The 21,021-nt window shown below is 38.3% G+C and overlaps 1 protein-coding gene across 1 annotated transcript in view; it reads right to left on the minus strand.

Moving 5' to 3' along the window:
- Window positions 1-21,021, minus strand: part of LOC122805830 (histidine N-acetyltransferase-like) — a 63,745-nt gene that overhangs the window by 13,623 nt on the left and 29,101 nt on the right. The window contains exon 3 of the mRNA XM_044076087.1: window positions 20,757-20,978. Coding sequence (XP_043932022.1) covers window positions 20,757-20,978 — 222 coding nt within the window. The remainder of the gene's footprint in view (window positions 1-20,756; window positions 20,979-21,021) is intronic.

Genomic DNA, 21,021 nt, shown 5'->3' on the forward strand with positions numbered 1-21,021 from the left:
GGTGTCCTGTTGATGGTACTTGCTTCTCCGTTAGCCGGCTGCCTTTGTTGCGACCGGTAGTGACGTGCAGTTTGTGTTGCATTAGTGTCGGACACTTTCGGCCAAACGAAGATGTCCCCTTTTCTGAAGTCGTGTACATCCCTAGTCAGTTTCTTTTGTTTGATGCCTCGTAACTTCCCACCAAACAAGTTAATTTGTGTTGACACATCACGGAGTTTCCTCGTAAATGTGTCTGCATTAAACCTGTCTGTTATCACTTGATAAGCTGCATCAATGTCTTTTTGAATGGCAATTTCTAGTGGTTCAAAATATTCTAGCAACAAGTGTATACATTTGTTACTTAATTCTAAATTCAGATCTTGCCATTTTCTCAAAAGATCCGGATATTGTTGGCCATAAGTCGGCATGCACAGCACGCGCATGCCTCTCGGGATAACCTTAAAATTAAGACACGCTTGTAAGTGCTTTCTTTGCCATGACAGTCTCTGGATTTTATATAAATTACTCTAAACTTCTTAACAGAGAGTAAAAGTCACTCATATCATCATCCGATTCATTTCTCACGTATACATTATCCATGGTTTCCGGAAAGTCTAAATTCAATAAAGGGTTACCTTTGGTTGGTAAAAACGCATCTAGGCTTAACTAACCCTGTCTGTTGATCGGGTTATAGTCCAGCTCAATAGTTGTGTTCTCCATAGCGTGGAAGTAGCAGCAACAAAAGGATCAAAGTCAAAAGTGTAAAAAACAATTGCCGCTATCCTCCTAAAGTATCCTTGGCAAAAACAGCAAGACCAAATCACAAAAAATAACCAATAGGATACACCACGAGAGCACTTCTTGTTCCAACAAAGTCTTTTTATTCCAAAACGAAAAGTAAACAGGATAATGAGCGCTTTCGCATGCTTCTGGCACGCTTCTTCAGATATAAATTAACTATCCAACCTTGTTCATTTTATATCAATCCATCCTTCACAGTATTGTTGCAATTAAGCAATTGCTCGGTTACACCCAAAATTGATTGATTAAACAAAAAATTAACAAGTAGTTGCAAAGTTCCCGTGAGAATACATTCAACATCCCCGTTATTTTTTATCATTCCTATCAAATTACGTAATCATATTATTTAACAATTCCTCATTTAAAACCAGTGTTACTAGTACATAATGTCAAAATAAAATGATCTAATAAAAACCCAATCTAATATAGATCATGTTGAAGAACGTTCACAAGAATATCCCTTGCAGCTTGTATTCTAACAAGTGAACATTAAAACACACTTTCTATTCTTGGATTGGAACACTCTTTTTCCGTAGTTTATAATCATATAAAACACATCATGTATTCACATAAAACTTTTCCACAATATATGCATGTATGCATCTCTAGAAAAAGAGATAAAAATAAAAATAAGTAAATAAGCTGATGAATAACAAGCTTGTAAGCCATATTTATGCATATTTTATATCGTGCATATCCGACGTTAATAACTTTATATTATTCAACGTGACGGCTTCATCAAAGTGCATAGTGCATAAAACTTTTATACATGCATATGAAAAAGATAAACTATTCACAACTGTTGAAACTATACGTGGAAGTATGCGCTAAAATCAATCGCTGACTTCCAAATTCCCTATGAAGTCACAATTACGCTCTATGTCTTGTGTACTTTATCTAGCATAAAATTAAAAACTGTTTTTATATAAAGAATTAATATATAAAATGTATATAGCAATATAAATGAATTCACGTATACACAGAAAATATATATCTGTGTATATATGAACAAATGAAATAAAATGAATATATATATATATATATATATACAAAGTCTATCATATAAATGCTTCCAAATGGTATAAATGTATGACAATAAACATAACCATATCATAAACATTTATAGGTATGTTCTAGTCCTTATATTGGATGCAATATGCCTCAGGGGATGATAATGTATATGTGACAACTCATACCTGGATCAACTGTGTTGTCAGAAGCCTTCACTCTCATCTAAAAATATTCTCATTTCTGACACACAGTATATGCATCTAAATGCATCTAAAATTAAGTATAATTTTTACATAACAAATTAATTGGTCAACTCAAAACTCTAGCAAATTCAATTGGACCTACAGAATTATAAAACACATTCCATGTTTCATAAATACTAAAATAGACTCTTAGTATCTGTCCCAGTGTGTATTTATGTAGTGTTCCACAATACTTGATGTTAAGAAAATATATATAATATAATAGTATGCAATGTAAAAGATACATACATATACAATAAATGGAAAACACATGCAGTTATTCAATAAATGGTTTTACTGTGACATAATTATTAATTCCAGGGTCTCTATGTGCCCCTAGCCTGAAAATCCACTCCATTTCAAGTTTAGCTAGGGCTCTATTATTATCTCCCATTCTTGGGCCAACGCACACTGTTTGTAAAACTCTAAACTTAAAGTGATGTGTGGGGTACAACATGATGTGTTTGGCCAGGGCATTTAATTCATGTTGTTTATGTATGTCATAAACATGGTTATAGATGCGCTCTCTCAACCTTCTCTTGGTGAGACCAATGTAGAAGGCCGGACAGAGCGCGCAGTTAGCCATGTATATTAAATTCTTGGTGTTACAATTTGCCCATATTCTAGGTATAAAGTGAAAGTGTCCATGTGGATGATAGTATTCTTGCATAGTGTTAATATATGGACACATGCTACAACTATTAAACGGGTAGGTCCCTGGATCACCAGTCTCACCATCTTTAGCTTGAATATTGCTATGTAATTTGGATGAAAAAATGGTCTTCAGATTGTCACAAGTATGAAAAACAAACCCTGGTCTTTCACCCACTATTGCCCTAATTTCATCTACAGTGGTGAGAATATACCAGTGTTTATTTATAATCCTCTTAATTTCATCAATATCATTCGTATATTTCAAAATAAAACTAACATTTCTATTCTGTGTATAATGTGTTATTAGTTCTTTGTCTCTCAGTCTATTCTTGCCTCTATCCTCTCCTGCAACCACTAGGTCCCTCATCATACCTATGCTCATCTGGTATGATGTTATTTCTAATCTCTTTAACCAGCTTACTATTGTAGCCCCTGGCTATAAATAGCCTTTCCATCATGTCTGCTTCTATTTTCAATACAGCAGGATCCTTGCATAATCTAATTAACCTGCAGAATTGTCCTTTCATGATGCCGGAGAACATGAATCTCGGTGCATGCTGCTATATTCTAAAATCGTGTTCCTCCAGCATGTCTTTCTGAACAACTTAAAAGATAACTTATCTTCTATATCATAATACAGAGTCAGATCTAGAAAATTGACCTCTCTGTAAGAGTATTCATAAGTAAATCTCAGGAACGTAGTTGTTCCTTCCAAGTAATCTACAAAATTCCTTAGCTCATCAATGGTACCATCCCATGCCAGTATCACATCATCAACAAATCTTTTATATAAGTATATCTTGTCCATCCATGCACTATTAAAGATGTATTTCTGCTCCCAACTATATAATACTAAGTTGGCATACGAATTCGTGCATGGGGTGCCCATAGCGACACCCCATGTCTGCAAGTAATACTTATTATGGAACATGAAACCATTACAGTTCAATACTAGTTCCAATAGTTGCCCTATTAGGATCTGTCTATCCCTCGAGTACCCACTCATGCCAACCATTACCTCCCTCACAGCCTGGGTACCATATTCATTGGGAATGCAGGTGAACAAATCCCGGACATCTAAGGTAACCAACAGTAATTTCCCATGCCTTATTCCAGATGGTTCAAAAGATTCTAAGTCTTTTAATAAATGTTGTGTATCTCTGAGTATGGTTTGAATCTTGTTCACTAAAGGCCTCAGCATTTTTTCCAGGAATATTGAAATATTATATGTTGCCCACTGCCGACCTGACACTATTGGTCTCATTGGCATTGGTTTGACTTGTTTATGGATTTTTGGCAGTCCTTTTAACACTGGTACTAGTGGTTCTTCTATACAAAGGAAGTCAAATATTTCTTTGCTAACCTGTCTACACATCAGGATGTCATATAGCTCATCCCTTACATTTTTGATGATATTCTTAACTCCTTCTATAGTGAGTTCTTTGTATGTATCATTCTGAGTTAAAGTAAATTCAATTATCTCAATATATTCTGCTTTGTCAAGAATCACCACTCCTCCCCCTTTGTCAGCATTAATTATCAATATATTATCATTGTACTTGAGTTTCATTAAAGAATCATGCTCAGCCTTCTCTAAATTAAAAAATCTGTTTCTAACACATTTAGTAGTATACAGATTATAGAGATCTTTTTCACATGTTTTTATGAAACATTCTACACTAGATGGAAGGATCGGAGAAAAAGTGCTCCTACATCTAAGACTGATATCAGCAGTATGCACTTGTTGTGTATGGTTCTTAAAAAACATTCTCAAAGCTACTTTCCTAGCAAACAACCTTAGGTCTATCAATGTTTCAGACAATTTACTATACTGTGAGGGCACATAATTCAGCCCTCTACTCAATAATGATACATCAGATACAGACAGATTATGTTGAGAAAAATTAAATACCAGTAAAGTCAGTTCCAATTCTTTTTCTGTTGTTTCTCGTGTCTGTCGGCCGAGAACTTCCATTTCTTTGGGCCTCGACTCACTGATCTCCCTCTGGTGAACGTATTTATTCTGATAGGAAAAGGGGCATCCATATCTCTAACGGGTGCCGCCATTGTTTTCCTGATGGTCCCTGTTCTAACAGAGTCATCCAAGTGATTCAAAGCCAACTGGTTAGGTGGTGGTGTTGATTCATCAATGTTGGCAGTCAACACTTCCTTCCTGGTTTGGATAGATTCTCCACTATTGTTTACAGCCAATATAGTAGGTGTCCTGTTGATGGTACTTGCTTCTCCGTTAGCCGGCTGCCTTTGTTGCGACCGGTAGTGACGTGCAGTTTGTGTTGCATTAGTGTCGGACACTTTCGGCCAAACGAAGATGTCCCCTTTTCTGAAGTCGTGTACATCCCTAGTCAGTTTCTTTTGTTTGATGCCTCGTAACTTCTCACCAAACAAGTTAATTTGTGTTGACACATCACGGAGTTTCCTCGTAAATGTGTCTGCATTAAACCTGTCTGTTATCACTTGATAAGCTGCATCAATGTCTTTTTGAATGGCAATTTCTAGTGGTTCAAAATATTCTAGCAACAAGTGTATACATTTGTTACTTAATTCTAAATTCAGATCTTGCCATTTTCTCAAAAGATCCGGATATTGTTGGTCATAAGTCGGCATGCACAGCACGCGCATGCCTCTCGGGATAACCTTAAAATTAAGACACGCTTGTAAGTGCTTTCTTTGCCATGACAGTCTCTGGATTTTATATAAATTACTCTCTAAACTTCTTAACAGAGAGTAAAAGTCACTCATATCATCATCCGATTCATTTCTCACGTATACATTATCCATGGTTTCCGGAAAGTCTAAATTCAATAAAGGGTTACCTTTGGTTGGTAAAAACGCATCTAGGCTTAACTGACCCTGTCTGTTGATCGGGTTATAGTCCAGCTCAATAGTTGTGTTCTCCATAGCGTGGAAGTAGCAGCAACAAAAGGATCAAAGTGAAAAGTGTAAAAAACAATTGCCGCTATCCTCCTAAAGTATCCTTGGCAAAAACAGCAAGACCAAATCACAAAAAATAACCAATAGGATACACCACGAGAGCACTTCTTGTTCCAACAAAGTCTTTTTATTCCAAAACGAAAAGTAAACAGGATAACGAGTGCTTTCGCATGCTTCTGGCACGCTTCTTCAGATATAAATTAACTATCCAACCTTGTTCATTTTATATCAAGCCATCCTTCACAGTATTGTTGCAATTAAGCAATTGCTCGGTTACACCCAAAATTGATTGATTAAACAAAAAATTAACAAGTAGTTGCAAAGTTCCCGTGAGAATACATTCAACATCCCCGTTATTTTTTATCATTCCTATCAAATTACGTAATCATATTATTTAACAATTCCTCACTTAAAACCAGTGTTACTAGTACATAATGTCAAAATAAAATGATCTAATAAAAACCCAATCTAATATAGATCATGTTGAAGAACGTTCACAAGAATATCCCTTGCAGTTTGTATTCTAATAAGTGAACATTAAAAACACACTTTCTATTCTTGGATTGGAACACTCTTTTTCCGTAGTTTATAATCATATAAAACACATCATGTATTCACATAAAACTTTTCCACAATATATGCATGTATGCATCTCTCTAGAAAAAGAGATAAAAATAAAAATAAGTAAATAAGCTGATGAATAACAAGCTCGTAAGCCATATTTATGCATATTTTATATCGTGCATATCCGACGTTAATAACTTTATATTATTCAACGTGACGGCTTCATCAAAGTGCATAGTGCATAAAACTTTTATACATGCATATGAAAAAGATAAACTATTCACAACTGTTGAAACTATACGTGGAAGTATGCGCTAAAATCAATCGCTGACTTCCAAGGTCCCTATGAAGTCACAATTACGCTCTATGTCTTGTGTACTTTATCTAACATAAAATTAAAAACTGTTTTTATATAAAGAATTAATATATAAAATTTATATAGCAATATAAATGAATTCACGTATACACAGAAAATATATATCTGTGTATATATGAACAAATGAAATAAAATGAATATATATATACAAAGTCTATCATATAAATGCTTCCAAATGGTATAAATGTATGACAATAAACATAACCATATCATAAACATTTATATGTATGTTCTAGTCCTTATATTGGATGCAATACGCCTCAGGGGATGATAATGTATATGTGACAACTCATACCTGGATCAACTGTGTTGTCAGAAGCCTTCACTCTCATCTAAAAATATTCTCATTTCTGACACACAGTATATGCATCTAAATGCATCTAAAATTAAGTATAATTTTTACATAACAAATTAATTGGTCAACTCAAAACTCTAGCAAATTCAATTGGACCTACAGAATTATAAAACACATTCCATGTTTCATAAATACTAAAATAGACTCTTAGTATCTGTCCCAGTGTGTATTTATGTAGTGTTCCACAATACTTGATGTTAAAAAAATATATATAATATAATAGTATGCAATGCAAAAGATACATACATATACAATAAATGGAAAACACATGCAGTTATTCAATAAATGGTTTTACTGTGACATAATTATTAATTCCAGGGTCTCTATGTGCCCCTAGCCTGAAAATCCACTCCATTTCAAGTTTAGCTAGGGCTCTATTATTATCTCCCATTCTTGGGCCAACGCACACTGTTTGTAAAACTCTAAACTTAAAGTGATGTGTGGGGTACAACATGATGTGTTTGGCCAGGCATTTAATTCATGTTGTTTACGTATGTCATAAACATGGTTATAGATGCGCTCTCTCAACCTTCTCTTGGTGAGACCAATGTAGAAGGCCGGACAGAGCGCGCAGTTAGCCATGTATATTAAATTCTTGGTGTTACAATTTGCCCATATTCTAGGTATAAAGTGAAAGTGTCCATGTGGATGATAGTATTCTTGCATAGTGTTAATATATGGACACATGCTACAACTATTACACGGGTAGGTCCCTGGATCACCAGTCTCACCATCTTTAGCTTGAATATTGCTATGTAATTTGGATGAAAAAATGGTCTTCAGATTGTCACAAGTACGAAAAACAAACCCTGGTCTTTCACCCACTATTGCCCTAATTTCATCTACAGTGGTGAGAATATACCAGTGTTTATTTATAATCCTCTTAATTTCATCAATATCATTCGTATATTTCAAAATAAAACTAACATTTCTATTCTGTGTATAATGTGTTATTAGTTCTTTGTCTCTCAGTCTATTCTTGCCTCTATCCTCTCTCCTGCAACCACTAGGTCCCTCATCATTCCTATACTCATCTGGTATGATGTTATTTCTAATCTCTTTAACCAGCTTACTATTGTAGCCCCTGGCTATAAATAGCCTTTCCATCATGTCTGCTTCTATTTTCAATACAGCAGGATCCTTGCATAATCTAATTAACCTGCAGAATTGTCCTTTCATGATGCCGGAGAACATGAATCTCGGGTGCATGCTGCTATATTCTAAAATCGTGTTCCTCCAGCATGTCTTTCTGAACAACTTAAAAGATAACTTATCTTCTATATCATAATACAGAGTCAGATCTAGAAAATTGACCTCTCTGTAAGAGTATTCATAAGTAAATCTCAGGAACGTAGTTGTTCCTTCCAAGTAATCTACAAAATTCCTTAGCTCATCAATGGTACCATCCCATGCCAGTATCACATCATCAACAAATCTTTTATATAAGTATATCTTGTCCATCCATGCACTATTAAAGATGTATTTCTGCTCCCAACTATATAATACTAAGTTGGCATACGAATTCACGCATGAGGTGCCCATAGCGACACCCCATGTCTGCAAGTAATACTTACTATGGAACATGAAAACATTACAGTTCAATACTAGTTCCAAATATACAAATATTGTTTAGAGCATGCTGTATGACTCATTTCATATTTTGCGAATAAGAAATAGTGCTGAACAAGTTTTAACATCTGGAATTTGTTTCTGACCTGTTTTGCGAAGTATACTTACAGTAGGGATGATTCACTCCTTTATATTCCTCCATTTCCAACCAAGTACCTCTTGAACTGAAACTGAAGAATTTGGATTCCATCCTGGCTTCAAGTCATTTTAGCCATGCCACTTCTAATACCATGTCCTTTAGACATGCCACTTCTCACACCATGTCCCTCAGCCTCCTCTAACATAGATGACAAGCAGGTGGGGTATTTTGTTTAGATGCTTTAATACATAGAAACACATCAGGATGGATAGCAGCATCATAAAATACAAACAAACTGGCTAACAAACAGACTTTACATACATACATACATACATGCTTACATGTCAACAGCTTACTACAAAATAGCAGTCAGGCTTGCACATACTCAGTATTTATACACTTGTGCAAGCCCTTGGATAACTTCTTTAAGCTACATACACACACATTGCTCTACATAGTGATTTACGGACTGCCTCTGTTCATCAAAGACATAGGAGCCAGACTTGGGGTGAATTTCTGATTACTCATCCACTGTTGCAAGTTGCACTTAAAAAGTTATAAGGAGGAACTCCGCTTCACATGGATGGGGAGCCTGTTTCAGAGAATGGGAATTCTCTCCATCCCTCCAACATGTCCTATTTATGGTCCAAGCAAAATTTAGGTCTTTTAGTCTAGTAGTTCTGATGGTGTTTACTTTGTGGATGTGCAAAAGATTCATCAAAACAAGCTCCAGGTATACCATGTATGCCAGGCAAAGATGACCGATTAAAGAGACAGGACTTTGAGACAGTCAGTGCAGGACATTGTGTTTACACCCTGCATTCTTTTTGTAAGTAACCTCTGTGGATGTTACAGTTGCTGCATGTATATGGTCAGGTACATACCAAAGGAGGCATTATACTATATGGTAAGTTTAATGAGGGCTGAGTACAGTGGTATGATGACCTCTCTGGACATAGATTCCATGCCCTTGCTTATAAGCTGAGCAACATTGAAGGATTTTCTTACCACCTTGGACACATGCTGGTCAAAGACTAGGTTACTATCTACATATGTTCCCAGATCCCTGACTAATGAATCAATGTTTATGGGTGTGTTATTGATTATAGAGTTACCTGGGGTGGTAGACTCTCCAAAAGGTAATATAAAGCATTTCTTGGTAATGAGTTTTAAGCCATTACTAATGAATCAACTTTTAAGGGTGTTTTAGTGATGATAGAGTTACCTGGGGCAGTAGACTCCCCAAAAAGTAATATAAAGCATTTCTCGGTAATGAGTTTTAAGCCATGGCTTTAGCATTAAGCATTTGTCTGTATTAGACCTTCCTGAAGGGTGATCTCATCTTGGCGGGATTCAATGACTGCTCCCAGTTTGCAATCATCTTTGAACTTGGTCATCCAAAGGCTTTTGACATTGGTTTTGATATCCAAGAAGTATTTGCCGATAAGGAGGAGCCCAGCACAGACCCCTGGGGGACTTCACTGGTGACCAGCCTCTTTATGGAGGTGACCTCACTGATTCTAACCTCCTGGGTTCTATCAGTGAGCCAGCTAGCTATCCAGTATGTTGTAAAGGGGTTTATACCTAGTTCCATAAGTTTTTCGACAATGCCCAAGTGGAATGTTATATCAAATGCTTTAGCCAGATCTAGGTAGGTAGTATGCACTGTTTTTTCCCTCTCCTATCGCCTTAGTGACCTTTTCAAAGAAGTCCACAAGATTCAGTAAGCATGACCTTCCTCTAACAAAGCTAAACTGGGATGGATCCAGTGTCTGGAGGTCTCCTATGTCCTTGCTGATAATTTCCATGATAATTCTTTCCATGCCTTTGCAAATAACCATGCGTCTGTAGTTTTCAGGATCTGTAGGAGGTCCTCCCTTATAAAGGCTGACCATTTTAAGCCCTCCATTCATGTGGCACAAAGCCTGTTTTAAGACAAAGTTAAATAATGACTCCAGGGGTCCTGATAAGTAATATTTTAGACTATTCAGGATGCATCCTGAGATGTTATCAGGGTCCATTAAGGCCATGTTCTTGGGTTTATTGATGGCGGCCAGTACATGTTCCCTAGTTATAGCTGGAGGGGTTATGTATGAGGGTATTTTTGAAGGGATCGTTGGGGGGGGGTAAAGCTGGAACTTAATTTGTCCTCTAACATGTTTGCTCTATCACCAGGCTCAATGAATGTGGCACCATTAACCCCCACTTCATCACATTGCTGTGTGCTGCCTTTGAGGTTTGTGATGTAGCTGTAGAAGCTGCTATGGTTAACTTTCACCTGGAAGGCTACCCTAACCTCAAAGTTTGTTTTGCTTGACCTAATTAGCCTTCTTAATTGCCTATTTACTTTGATTAGAGAGTTTCAATCTTTATGGGAATTACCCTTCCTGATTTTTGCCATATTTTTTTCCTTTTGTTGTATATCCTGCTTAATTTGGGATGGCAACCAGGGCAGTTTGTTTCTGGAGCTAGTGCTGGGCTTACTTCTGGTAATTATCTATGAAGACATTGACATGGTTGTACAGAGTTTCTGAGAGCAATTCAGCACATACTGCTGTGTTCCTGGGGTCTGTCAGGGCATTGAATTTTTTTATTGTATTTTTATTTATTTATTTGACATTTGTTTACCAGGAAAGTCCATCTGGGTATGTGCCCATTTTCAGCAGAGGCTTGGGGAAAAAAAAACTCTAACGTTTGTATTAAACTTATTTAAAAAAACAAAAGTAGAATGATACAGACGTATAATATTTTACAAAATAAAACTTTTAGAACAATTCAATGTCACAAATGTACAGTTGTGGATATAATAAAATTATAAAAAGAAAATAAGGCATATGTTAGGTGCAGTGTTCTTCCATATTTGTAAGTATGAGATCCAATATGTTGGGGCCTCTAGTGGGTGTATTCATTATTTGGTCAAGGATGTCTGTATTCATGAAGTCCAGGAATCCCTGTATCTATAGATTTGAGGCTGTATGGGATTCTTAGTGTATAGAGGGGTAATTAAAGTCTTCCATGAGTAGGGTGTTACGTTATATGGTAAGCAGTCCAAGTATGTATTTTGAGCTTCTTGGTAAATGGAGGGTGACCTATAGCTGGCTATGATATGGTACGAGATTTTATCTATGGTGATCTGTATGTGGAGGAACTCCAGCTCGTCAACCTGTTTGATTACACTAGAGGTATACTAGTTATTGCTGTATATTGAGACAACTCCTCCTTTAGCCCTTTTCTGTGAATTGCTTAGGCACAATGTATGAAAACTTTTTTGTTACATAATTATTAAAAATGACAAATATGCTGTGCTATATTGTGCTATTTTCTGAGAACTAGCTGGTCTGCTGTCACATGATGTTGTGAAGTAAACACCATTTTGTAAAACTAAACTTAATTCAAGGGTTATTCAGAAGCAAACCACACAATGTATAAAGTGAAAAACATGATGAATAGCAATGCATAGGGCGAGTACAATTCTGAGCCACACTGTGCAAACACACTGATGGGGAAAATAGGTTGGTATGCATCGCATACAGATGATTACCAAATGATAAGCAAATGAGTGTCAGTATGCTAATGAGGTGTCATGTATGCAATGACAAAACCAAATATGGTTTTGAGATTTGGAAATGCATAAAATCAGTGTGTTCAGCTGCAGTGATCAGCTGTTCTGAACACTATCATTTGTTGGTGTACAAATGCATAGCTATTGCTATAATGCTAAGACCAGCAACTGCTTTAACTGGTCAGCATGAATTAATCGCTAGTGTCTGTGGTTTTGTATATCACCACTCTCTATTTCATGGATGAGTCCATCAGCACTCAACATACCACTGCCTGATAACCAGACATAGATGTCCATTGCTAGGGGAACTAGTAGATATGGGGTGACCTACCATGGAAACACTAACTGCCTATCCCAGTGGACAGGGATGTTTTGTGTAACATTAACCATCTTTACTATAGAGACCTTCCAGTGTCTGACAAGAGACATGTTAGGAGTTTCACAGACACTGGCCTTGTAAATCTTACATCAGTTTCTTGGCATGATATTAGAGCATATTGTGGAGCATATTTAGTTTCCATGGGTAACAGGAGACAGTAATACCATTATGCAGGAATTCTACAGCATATCCCATTTCCCTAAGGCCCTGCGGACCATAAACTGCCACTGCATTGCCACTTTATCCACATGGTGTCTGACTTAGCAAATAAAAGGGCTTCTACTCCATTAGTTGGTAGGTGGTATGTAACATGCAGGTTATTATATGCAGTTTGTCTAAACTATACCAGCATTTGTTCGTAGTGACATTCCACATGGTCATCTATATGGCAATGGCAAACAGTGATACCCATAGTAATCACAATAGTCCAGTATCATGAGTGTGAGAAGTAGATCACTCATAACAGTGTCCACTGTTGATGTTCTACACATGATGCTGGATATACATTGGAAACATGACTGGTGACCCCCCCCCCCCATCCGCAGCCTGCAGATCATGATCATGACAGAGGTGGTGTCCACCACTGCACTGTTGCAAACATATAACATCATTGTGCTTGGAATGCTAAAGGCCCATGTCCACTGCATGGATACCATCTACTTGCACTTCAAGGAAGACCTGCATCAAGATACTTGTAGACTGCCCCATGGTGGTACAAAAAATGGTACAACTTGGGGAAGCAGTAACATTCCTGGGGCACCAGGGGATAAGTCCGAGTAGCCAGGGGATGAGTCATTGGAGGAACTGCCTGTGACAGATCCACATGTGAAGCAGAGGTAGCTACAATACATTATGATAATGAGGCAGTCATCATGGGACTTCAGTGCAATACACCGGTCAACAGAAGTCTCTGTACCCTTAACTATGCTGATAGACTAAAGTTTCTTACCACTACTCACCATCATACAGACTCCTGTGAGATGACCTCTGCTTAGCCTTCTGGGCTATGAGTGATCCAGTAGTCTTTGAAGTTTTTTATCTTAAATAGATGCAGTAGTAAAGCAAAAACCCTTTATAGAGACCTGTACCTTATATTGCCAGATCAATAACACAAAATGGCATGGCAGACACCTAACTTATGTATATTCCACTTCTTAAACAGGCTACCCTTCCCTATCAAGCAGAGCACTTCCCTAGCAGCCATTTAAACCAGTCCAGATGACTGCAAGGGGGGATCACAAATTTTCACCGGGAATATGTGGACAAAGGCTGCTTAATGTTAGATGTTCTTAGTCTCCCACAGTGTTAGCTGATGTACTTGAGCTTCTTGATGGTCTCTTCTGGTTGAAAGTTTCCTAAAAACATATGAACATATAATGGAATCCTGAGATAGCTGGAAGTATGGCTGCAGAGCAGCACATAGTGGATGAAAATACTAGAGCCAGTGCTTTTCATTAAGTACATTTCAACATCATGGAGGACATTGAGAAAGGGTCAGTCTATTCATAGATGACAGCAATGATAGGATCTCATTGAAGATTGAGAAACAGCCTAAAAAGGAATTTTAAGGAAATGAACTATTGGATTGTGAGTGAAATGTTTTAATTTAATAGTCTAATCACTATCTCTCAGTTTCCAGTTCTGCTGTTGAAATTAAATACAATTTCTATCTCTCAGTCTCTAGTTCTGCTGTTCACACATGTAACCCTGCTCTACTTTCTGTATTTTTTCTCCTCTCCTTACATCCAGCTATCCGCCTCAGGAAGACTGAGCCACTCATTATAGCTTGAAACAATGCAACTCCCCGCTACAACTTTCCCAGGACCAGTACACTCAACAGAGCTAAAGTATGCTTGACTAAGGTGTATCTCCATATTTTCAACATCCTGTTGTTAAAAACAAGTATCTGTAAACTTCTAGTTACTGCGCACACTGCCAAGGATTAAATTTAAGTTTCTCCATCTCCTGTCTCTCCATTCTTGTCACCTAAACTACCCTGCATTACCTGCTTTCTCTCCTAATAACACCTACATTTTGACTATCTCTTTAATTGTGTTGCAAGTCTCTCTCTGCTTAAGAACCCTGTTCTATGCATGTAGCTCTAACCACTGCAATCTGTGTACATACTACTCTATTCCCTTCCCTTCTTCAATCCCTTCCTAATCCTGCCTGCCTAGTATCCCCTGATCTTTTCTATTCCCTTTTTCCTCCTAGTTGACTCCTTCTTTTGGGCTATACTCTTTTTCTTTGCTTATTCCTTCCTCTCCTCAATAGCTTCAAAAGACATTATCTGGTTCCTTACCAGATCAGTTGTAGACATCCATTCCTCATAGATTGTTTTATTTTCTTGTAGATTTCAGGAGCAATGGTGCGGCCCCACTCCATTCAGCCCTTGCTACACTCAGGCTTCACTTTTCTCCCCTCCCCTACCCCCAATTCCAACCCACCCCCACTACCTCTACATTTATACTCTTACAATAACATCACCTCCTACAAAGACTCCTCCTCTTCATGTCCAATATAACCAATCTTCATGCTGTGCCTCTCTTTATCTCATTGCTTGCTTGCCCTACCTTGCTAAGCTGTTTTCCTTCTCTCACCTTCCCTTCTTACTCCTAATCACACATGCAGCCTAGCTTATTCTTTACCTCTCCTTTCACTGCACTTCTCCCTCCTCTACTTCAGTCCTTTCACATATTTCCCCTTCTTATCTCTTTATTCCAACTACCCATCTTCAAGTAACCCCTAACCTAGCCTAGCCTTCCATCATCTCTTATCCTTCATACATCACACCTCCTCTTCCTCTACCCCCAAATTGATTTATGTCTATATATTTACTTCTCCCCTCCTCCTACTCTCTCTATTTACCTGATATACAACAAATATCTCAACCATTAATCAACCACCCAAACTCACTCATCCTCTCATTAACACAGATAAACCATACCATATCATAATCAGACCTTACATAATTCAGCCACCTTATACTCTCCTATACAAATATAAACATCTTGCTGCCGACCATCATCTTCACAAAACAAAGCTTTATCTCCTTAATAACAAATCTAATTATCCTGTACTCCAAACATTCTCCAAATCCATATTCCTATGTGGTGATATTCACCCTAACCCTGGCCCCAGCTCCTCTCCCAACCATGACACCACCTACCCAACCCCTACTATCACTAATCCTAAACATCCAACAAGAATATTTGTAACCCACTAAACAAAATCTGTGAATTTCATGCATGTATTGTTCAATATTCTCCTGATATAGTTGTTCTTCCTGAAACATGGCTTAAATCCCAAACCACTGACACTGAAATTCTTCTTCCTGGCTATAACATCATACTCTCTGATAGGTTAAACAAAAAAGCTGGTGGTGTAGCAATACTCTACTCAAATCAACTGAATATCTTTCTCATGTCTGTACTACTTCCTAACTTTTAGCCAGCAGAAATCTTACTTGCCAGCCGCAAACAAAATAACCACAAAAAGCTATGTATTGCTGGTATCCAATATCCCTCCAGGTAATAATATCCCACTCTTGAAAACATACTCTCCTGGATTTCCATCCATATTCTAAATGAAACTATAATTCTAGGGGATGTCAACATCAACTAGCAAACCTTAAACCTCTCACCTCCCAACCTCAGGCATTAATCACCATGGCTTTACTCAATCACCTCCATGCCTCAGTCACCCGTTTCAACAAATCCACTAATACTGACTCCATCCTTGAGTGGATCCTAGTATCCAACCCTAGCTTGTATCACAACCCTACAACACTCCTAGATTCAGTCAGTGCCCACCTCCCAACCCATGTCCAAAGGCTCTCTGTACATCATAACAGGCAGCACAAACTCCTAAAGAATGCTGTAGCATAACCAACTTTAACCCAGATGAATTCAACATTAGACAGGCCTTCATAAATTGGTCCTTCCTCCATACCCTACCACTACAGGAAGCCATTCAGAAATTTAGTTGTATATTCCTTGAAGCCGCGCTGGTACAGCAGTAGTATTGTTGCCTCACAGCAAGAGGTTCTCCTGTTCGATTCTCAGCTGGAGTGCCTTCTGTGTGGAGTCTGCATGTCCTCCCCGTGGTCGAGTGGCTTCCGAAAGACATGCGTGAATGGGCGTGCCTTCGCTGAAGGTTGGGCTCGGGCTGGCAACTTGGCACCATAACAATCTACTGCCAATCATTAGCAGAACAGAGTTCTGCTGTGGTGAACCCTAACCGGGAAAAGCCGAAAAGACAAACATTCCTTGATATTCTTTAATTCCCTAGCACCCATCAGGAAATCAGAGTAAATTCACACCAAGCACCTTGGCTTTCTCATTCCACTTGAATCCTCATGCACTGCAGAGATGTTACATGAAAAAACTGGCTGAAAGCTGAATTTCCTGATCACCTACAAACCTATAAACACCTTTGTAACCTCACCAAAAATCAAGTCCAATAGGACAAAAAAAATATCTAAAGGTTCAAACTAACATAGTAACCCAAATGATTTCTGGAGCTCTCTTCCAGAACCTATAGATAGACAGATATACACCTATAGGCTCCTTAACCATGGTTCTCCCAGCATACCAAATCCATGGCCAAACAATTCTCCCTCTGAAACTGCCATGAAGTTCAACTACTACTTTATTGATTCTGTCAACAAACTAACCCAAAACAGTCACAGCCCTAACCCAACACCCCCCCCAACAACACATCTACTTTTTCTCTCAAATTTATCCCTACTGCCTACATTAAATCTCTACTAAAAATTAAAGTCCTGCTATCCCTCAGCAGACATGCTAACTGCAGAATTCCTAAAATTAGCAGCTAACACTATAGGCTACCCAATCTCCATTCTCATTAACAGATTTTTCCAAGAATCTATAGTCCCTTTCAGCTGGAAATAATTCTATATTATTCCACAAAGATGGACAATCTATAGAACTCACAAACTACACCCTCATAACTATTATGTCCCCTCTTTCCAAAATACTCAAAAATGTATCCACAAGCAACATCTAGAACATCTTTTAAATGTAAATTTCTCACTCTCACCCAACATGGCTTTTGTCCAAGCCAGCACAACTACTGCACTAGTCTGTTTAACCATACCATCATTAAAGCCAGAGAAAAGAACAACCTGGTATCCTCCCTCTTTCTGGACCGCTCTAAAGCCTTCAATTCAGTCTCTCACCCCTTACTTCTCTCTAAAATGTCTGCACTTGCTTTTGCTAACCCTACCCTCAACTGGTTTTCTAGCTACCTTACCAATCGACTAAAGTCTGTCAAGTGGCTTTCCTCCATTTCTAACATCCTCCCTGTTAACATTGGCATACCACATGGTTCCATCCTTGGTCCCATTGCATTCGACATCTTTACTAACAGCCTTCATTCCTCCTGCTCTCAGACCTCTGTAATTCAATATGCAGATGACTCCACTATCATCTGCTCTTCCAACAGTCTCCCACACCTTCAGTCTATCACCCAAAATCCTTCAAATCCATTGTAAACTAGCTAAAGAGCAGCCATCTAGTATTCACCCCCCAAAAAAAATAATGTCTTCTATTTCTCTCTAAATCCTTTAAATCATCCTTCACTGTCACCTCCCTTAATCACCTTAATAGAGGTTGCAACACACAACAGACTCCTGGGCATCATTGTTGATGACCAACTAAAATTCAATGTACATGTCCACAACTGTATCAAATAAACTCACCAAAAACTGTGTATGTGCTACAGAGCAAAAGAAATCCTTACCAATGACTCTAGATTCTCCTTGTCTAATGCTTATCTTCTCCTAACTCTACTCTGTACTATATTAACCAACCTTCAAGCCAATCTCAAAACAAAACTGGAATTCTATTACAACAAAATTGCCAGATTTGTTGCAAACCAGTCTTACAACTCACACCACTGCCTTTCTCTAAAATTCCTAAACTGGATTGAGCTGCCTCACCACCTCATCCTCTCTGAACTGCTCCTCACCCACCCCATAATCAATAAATTTAATTATTGTATTGCCATCTCAACTCTCATGAATTACTCTACTCCTAATCACTCTCTCCAGAGCTCTGAACAATTTCTGTTAGATATCTACAAACCAAAAAGATCTATAGGCCATAGCTTGTACAGTTATACAGTATCTCTGGCCTGGAACAAAATTCCTCTAACCATCAGATCTATTCCAAATAGCCTCAAATTTAAAAAAAGCTATAAGAGAAAGACTCTTAAACTCCTAGCTCTGGTCTTGCCTCAATCCTCCCTAACCACCTCCTAATCTTTTCCTCTCTCCCCTAATCCTACCAAATTGACCACCATCCTTTTTCTCTCTTTATAACTTCACCATCTTACCTTCTTCCATCTCTTTCACCCCTCACCCATACATTTGCTCTCATTATTTCCCTTCATGCTCTATCTCACCACCCCTCACCATCTTTCATCTCTTCTATGTCCTCCCTCATTCATACCTTCTCTCTCTCCCATTACTTCCCTTCACAGTCTGTCTCAACACCCCTCTTCTATATCCTCCCTCACCCGTACATTCTCTCTCATTACTTCCCCTCATCGTCTGTCTCAACTCCCCTCATCATCTTTCATCTCCTCTATGTCCTCCCTCACCCATGCTTTCTCTCTCATTACTTCCCTTCATGCTCTGTCTCACCACCCCTCACCATCTTTTGTCTCTTCTGTGTCCTCCTTCAACCATACTTTGTCTCTCATCACTTCCCCTCGTGCTTTATCTCACCTCTCCTCACTATCTTTCATCTCTTTTATGTTCCATACAACCCTCCACCTCCATTTTCTCTCTGATCTACTCTATTTTTTCATACCAATTTCACCTCATCCTACACTAATTCTCCACACACCGGTAATATAAACCTCAACTGTAAATTGCTTTCATGTTTTTGTGTCCTCGGTTTTGCTTATGTTCTACTAATATGTGTGTTGTCTTAACCAGTTAGTATATGTTTTAAATATTACACTGTGTGTTCACTGTATACGTTTGTAAGATGCCTAATTTATTTTTTGTATAAGGAGCGTTTCTCCCCAGGCCTCCACTGAAAAAGGGCCCCTGCCCAGTCAGACTTCTCCCTGTTAACAAATGTCAAACAAATAAATAAATAAATAGCATGAGGAAATGCAAGGTACTGGGACACAGCAACCCAAATCAACTTGACATAAGAACTTTATTTGAATTTAATCTGTTTTGTTAAAAGCTAATAAAAAAAGTTGGGGATACAAGAGCTAAAATATATACTAAATATTAAGTGAAGTTCAGACTGTTGGAGGGTGGCTTTGATTAGACATCAGAGGGAAAGAACCTGTGAATGGTAGTAACAGAAACACTGGGGCATCAGGGGTAATAATATGAACACTGGGGCCTCATGGGGCAGCTCAGAATGGTGGCACAAAAGCCAAAAGTATGCTCAGATGCATCTGAACAGGAATCAGCCACAGCAGCTGGGAAGACACCCTACTGTACTACAAAGCAGTAGACAACACTCACATGAACTACTGCATGCAGTTATACACACCATGCAGGGAAAATGGCCAGAATGATACCTAAGACAGTACAAAGGAAAGCAAGAAAACAATAAGGGGATGGAGGGAGACAGAATTAAGAGAGAAGACATGAAGCAGAGGCCTGTGGCTCTTTTCACTGAAAACTTTAGAAATATGGAGGGGTGGGGAGCATGACTTGGGTCTACAAGGTGAAGCATAGGAAGTCTGATGAACTGATACCGGGGAGACAAAGAAGGCACCACTACATGTAAACAGCATAAGTTACAACTCAGATCTAAGTTTTAATCAAAGAGAGGATGATTAATTCTTGCAAATGGTTACCAGAATGGATGAGGGTATGTGTCTCAGAAGAAGCCTACAAGAAGGCATGATATATGTGGTGGGGTGCAAAAACCATGGTGGGGCAGCAGCACAGACTAATTGCTCACTAGAGGGAGACTAGACTGACAACTGTCTTCTGCTGCTGACAGTAAATATCCATGGCTAGGATGAGCAATCTGCCTTATTCACAACATTCCTAGCAATACTGTTTCAGCATTATAGATACAAACTCTTCCGGCAGTAGCCCAACTGTATCACAAAGCTAGTTCATGTAATAGGATGGTATTGCAAAATTTAAAGAAAAACAAGTTATATAACTTACCCTTTCACCTAGTATACGGAATTTGTTAAGTACTTCAGGGAGCTTGTTTCCAACAGTTTGTCTCCTTCGTTTTACTTCTGGATAGTTTGTTTTGATAAAATTGATACAATGTAACTGAATCATTCTTGCAATTCCCTGGCCTCTCTCCCATGGTGCGACTCGGAGACCTTCAAATACAGCTGTTTCACCATCATCTACAATCCAGACAGATTCCAGTGCTATCTAGAAAAAGGGAATTAAACACTGAAGAAATTAGTTTTGAAAA

The sequence above is a fragment of the Protopterus annectens genome, chromosome 7.part0 (assembly GCF_019279795.1).
Source record: "Protopterus annectens isolate FY-2018-M chromosome 7.part0, PAN1.0, whole genome shotgun sequence".
NCBI lineage: Eukaryota > Metazoa > Chordata > Ceratodontiformes > Protopteridae > Protopterus > Protopterus annectens.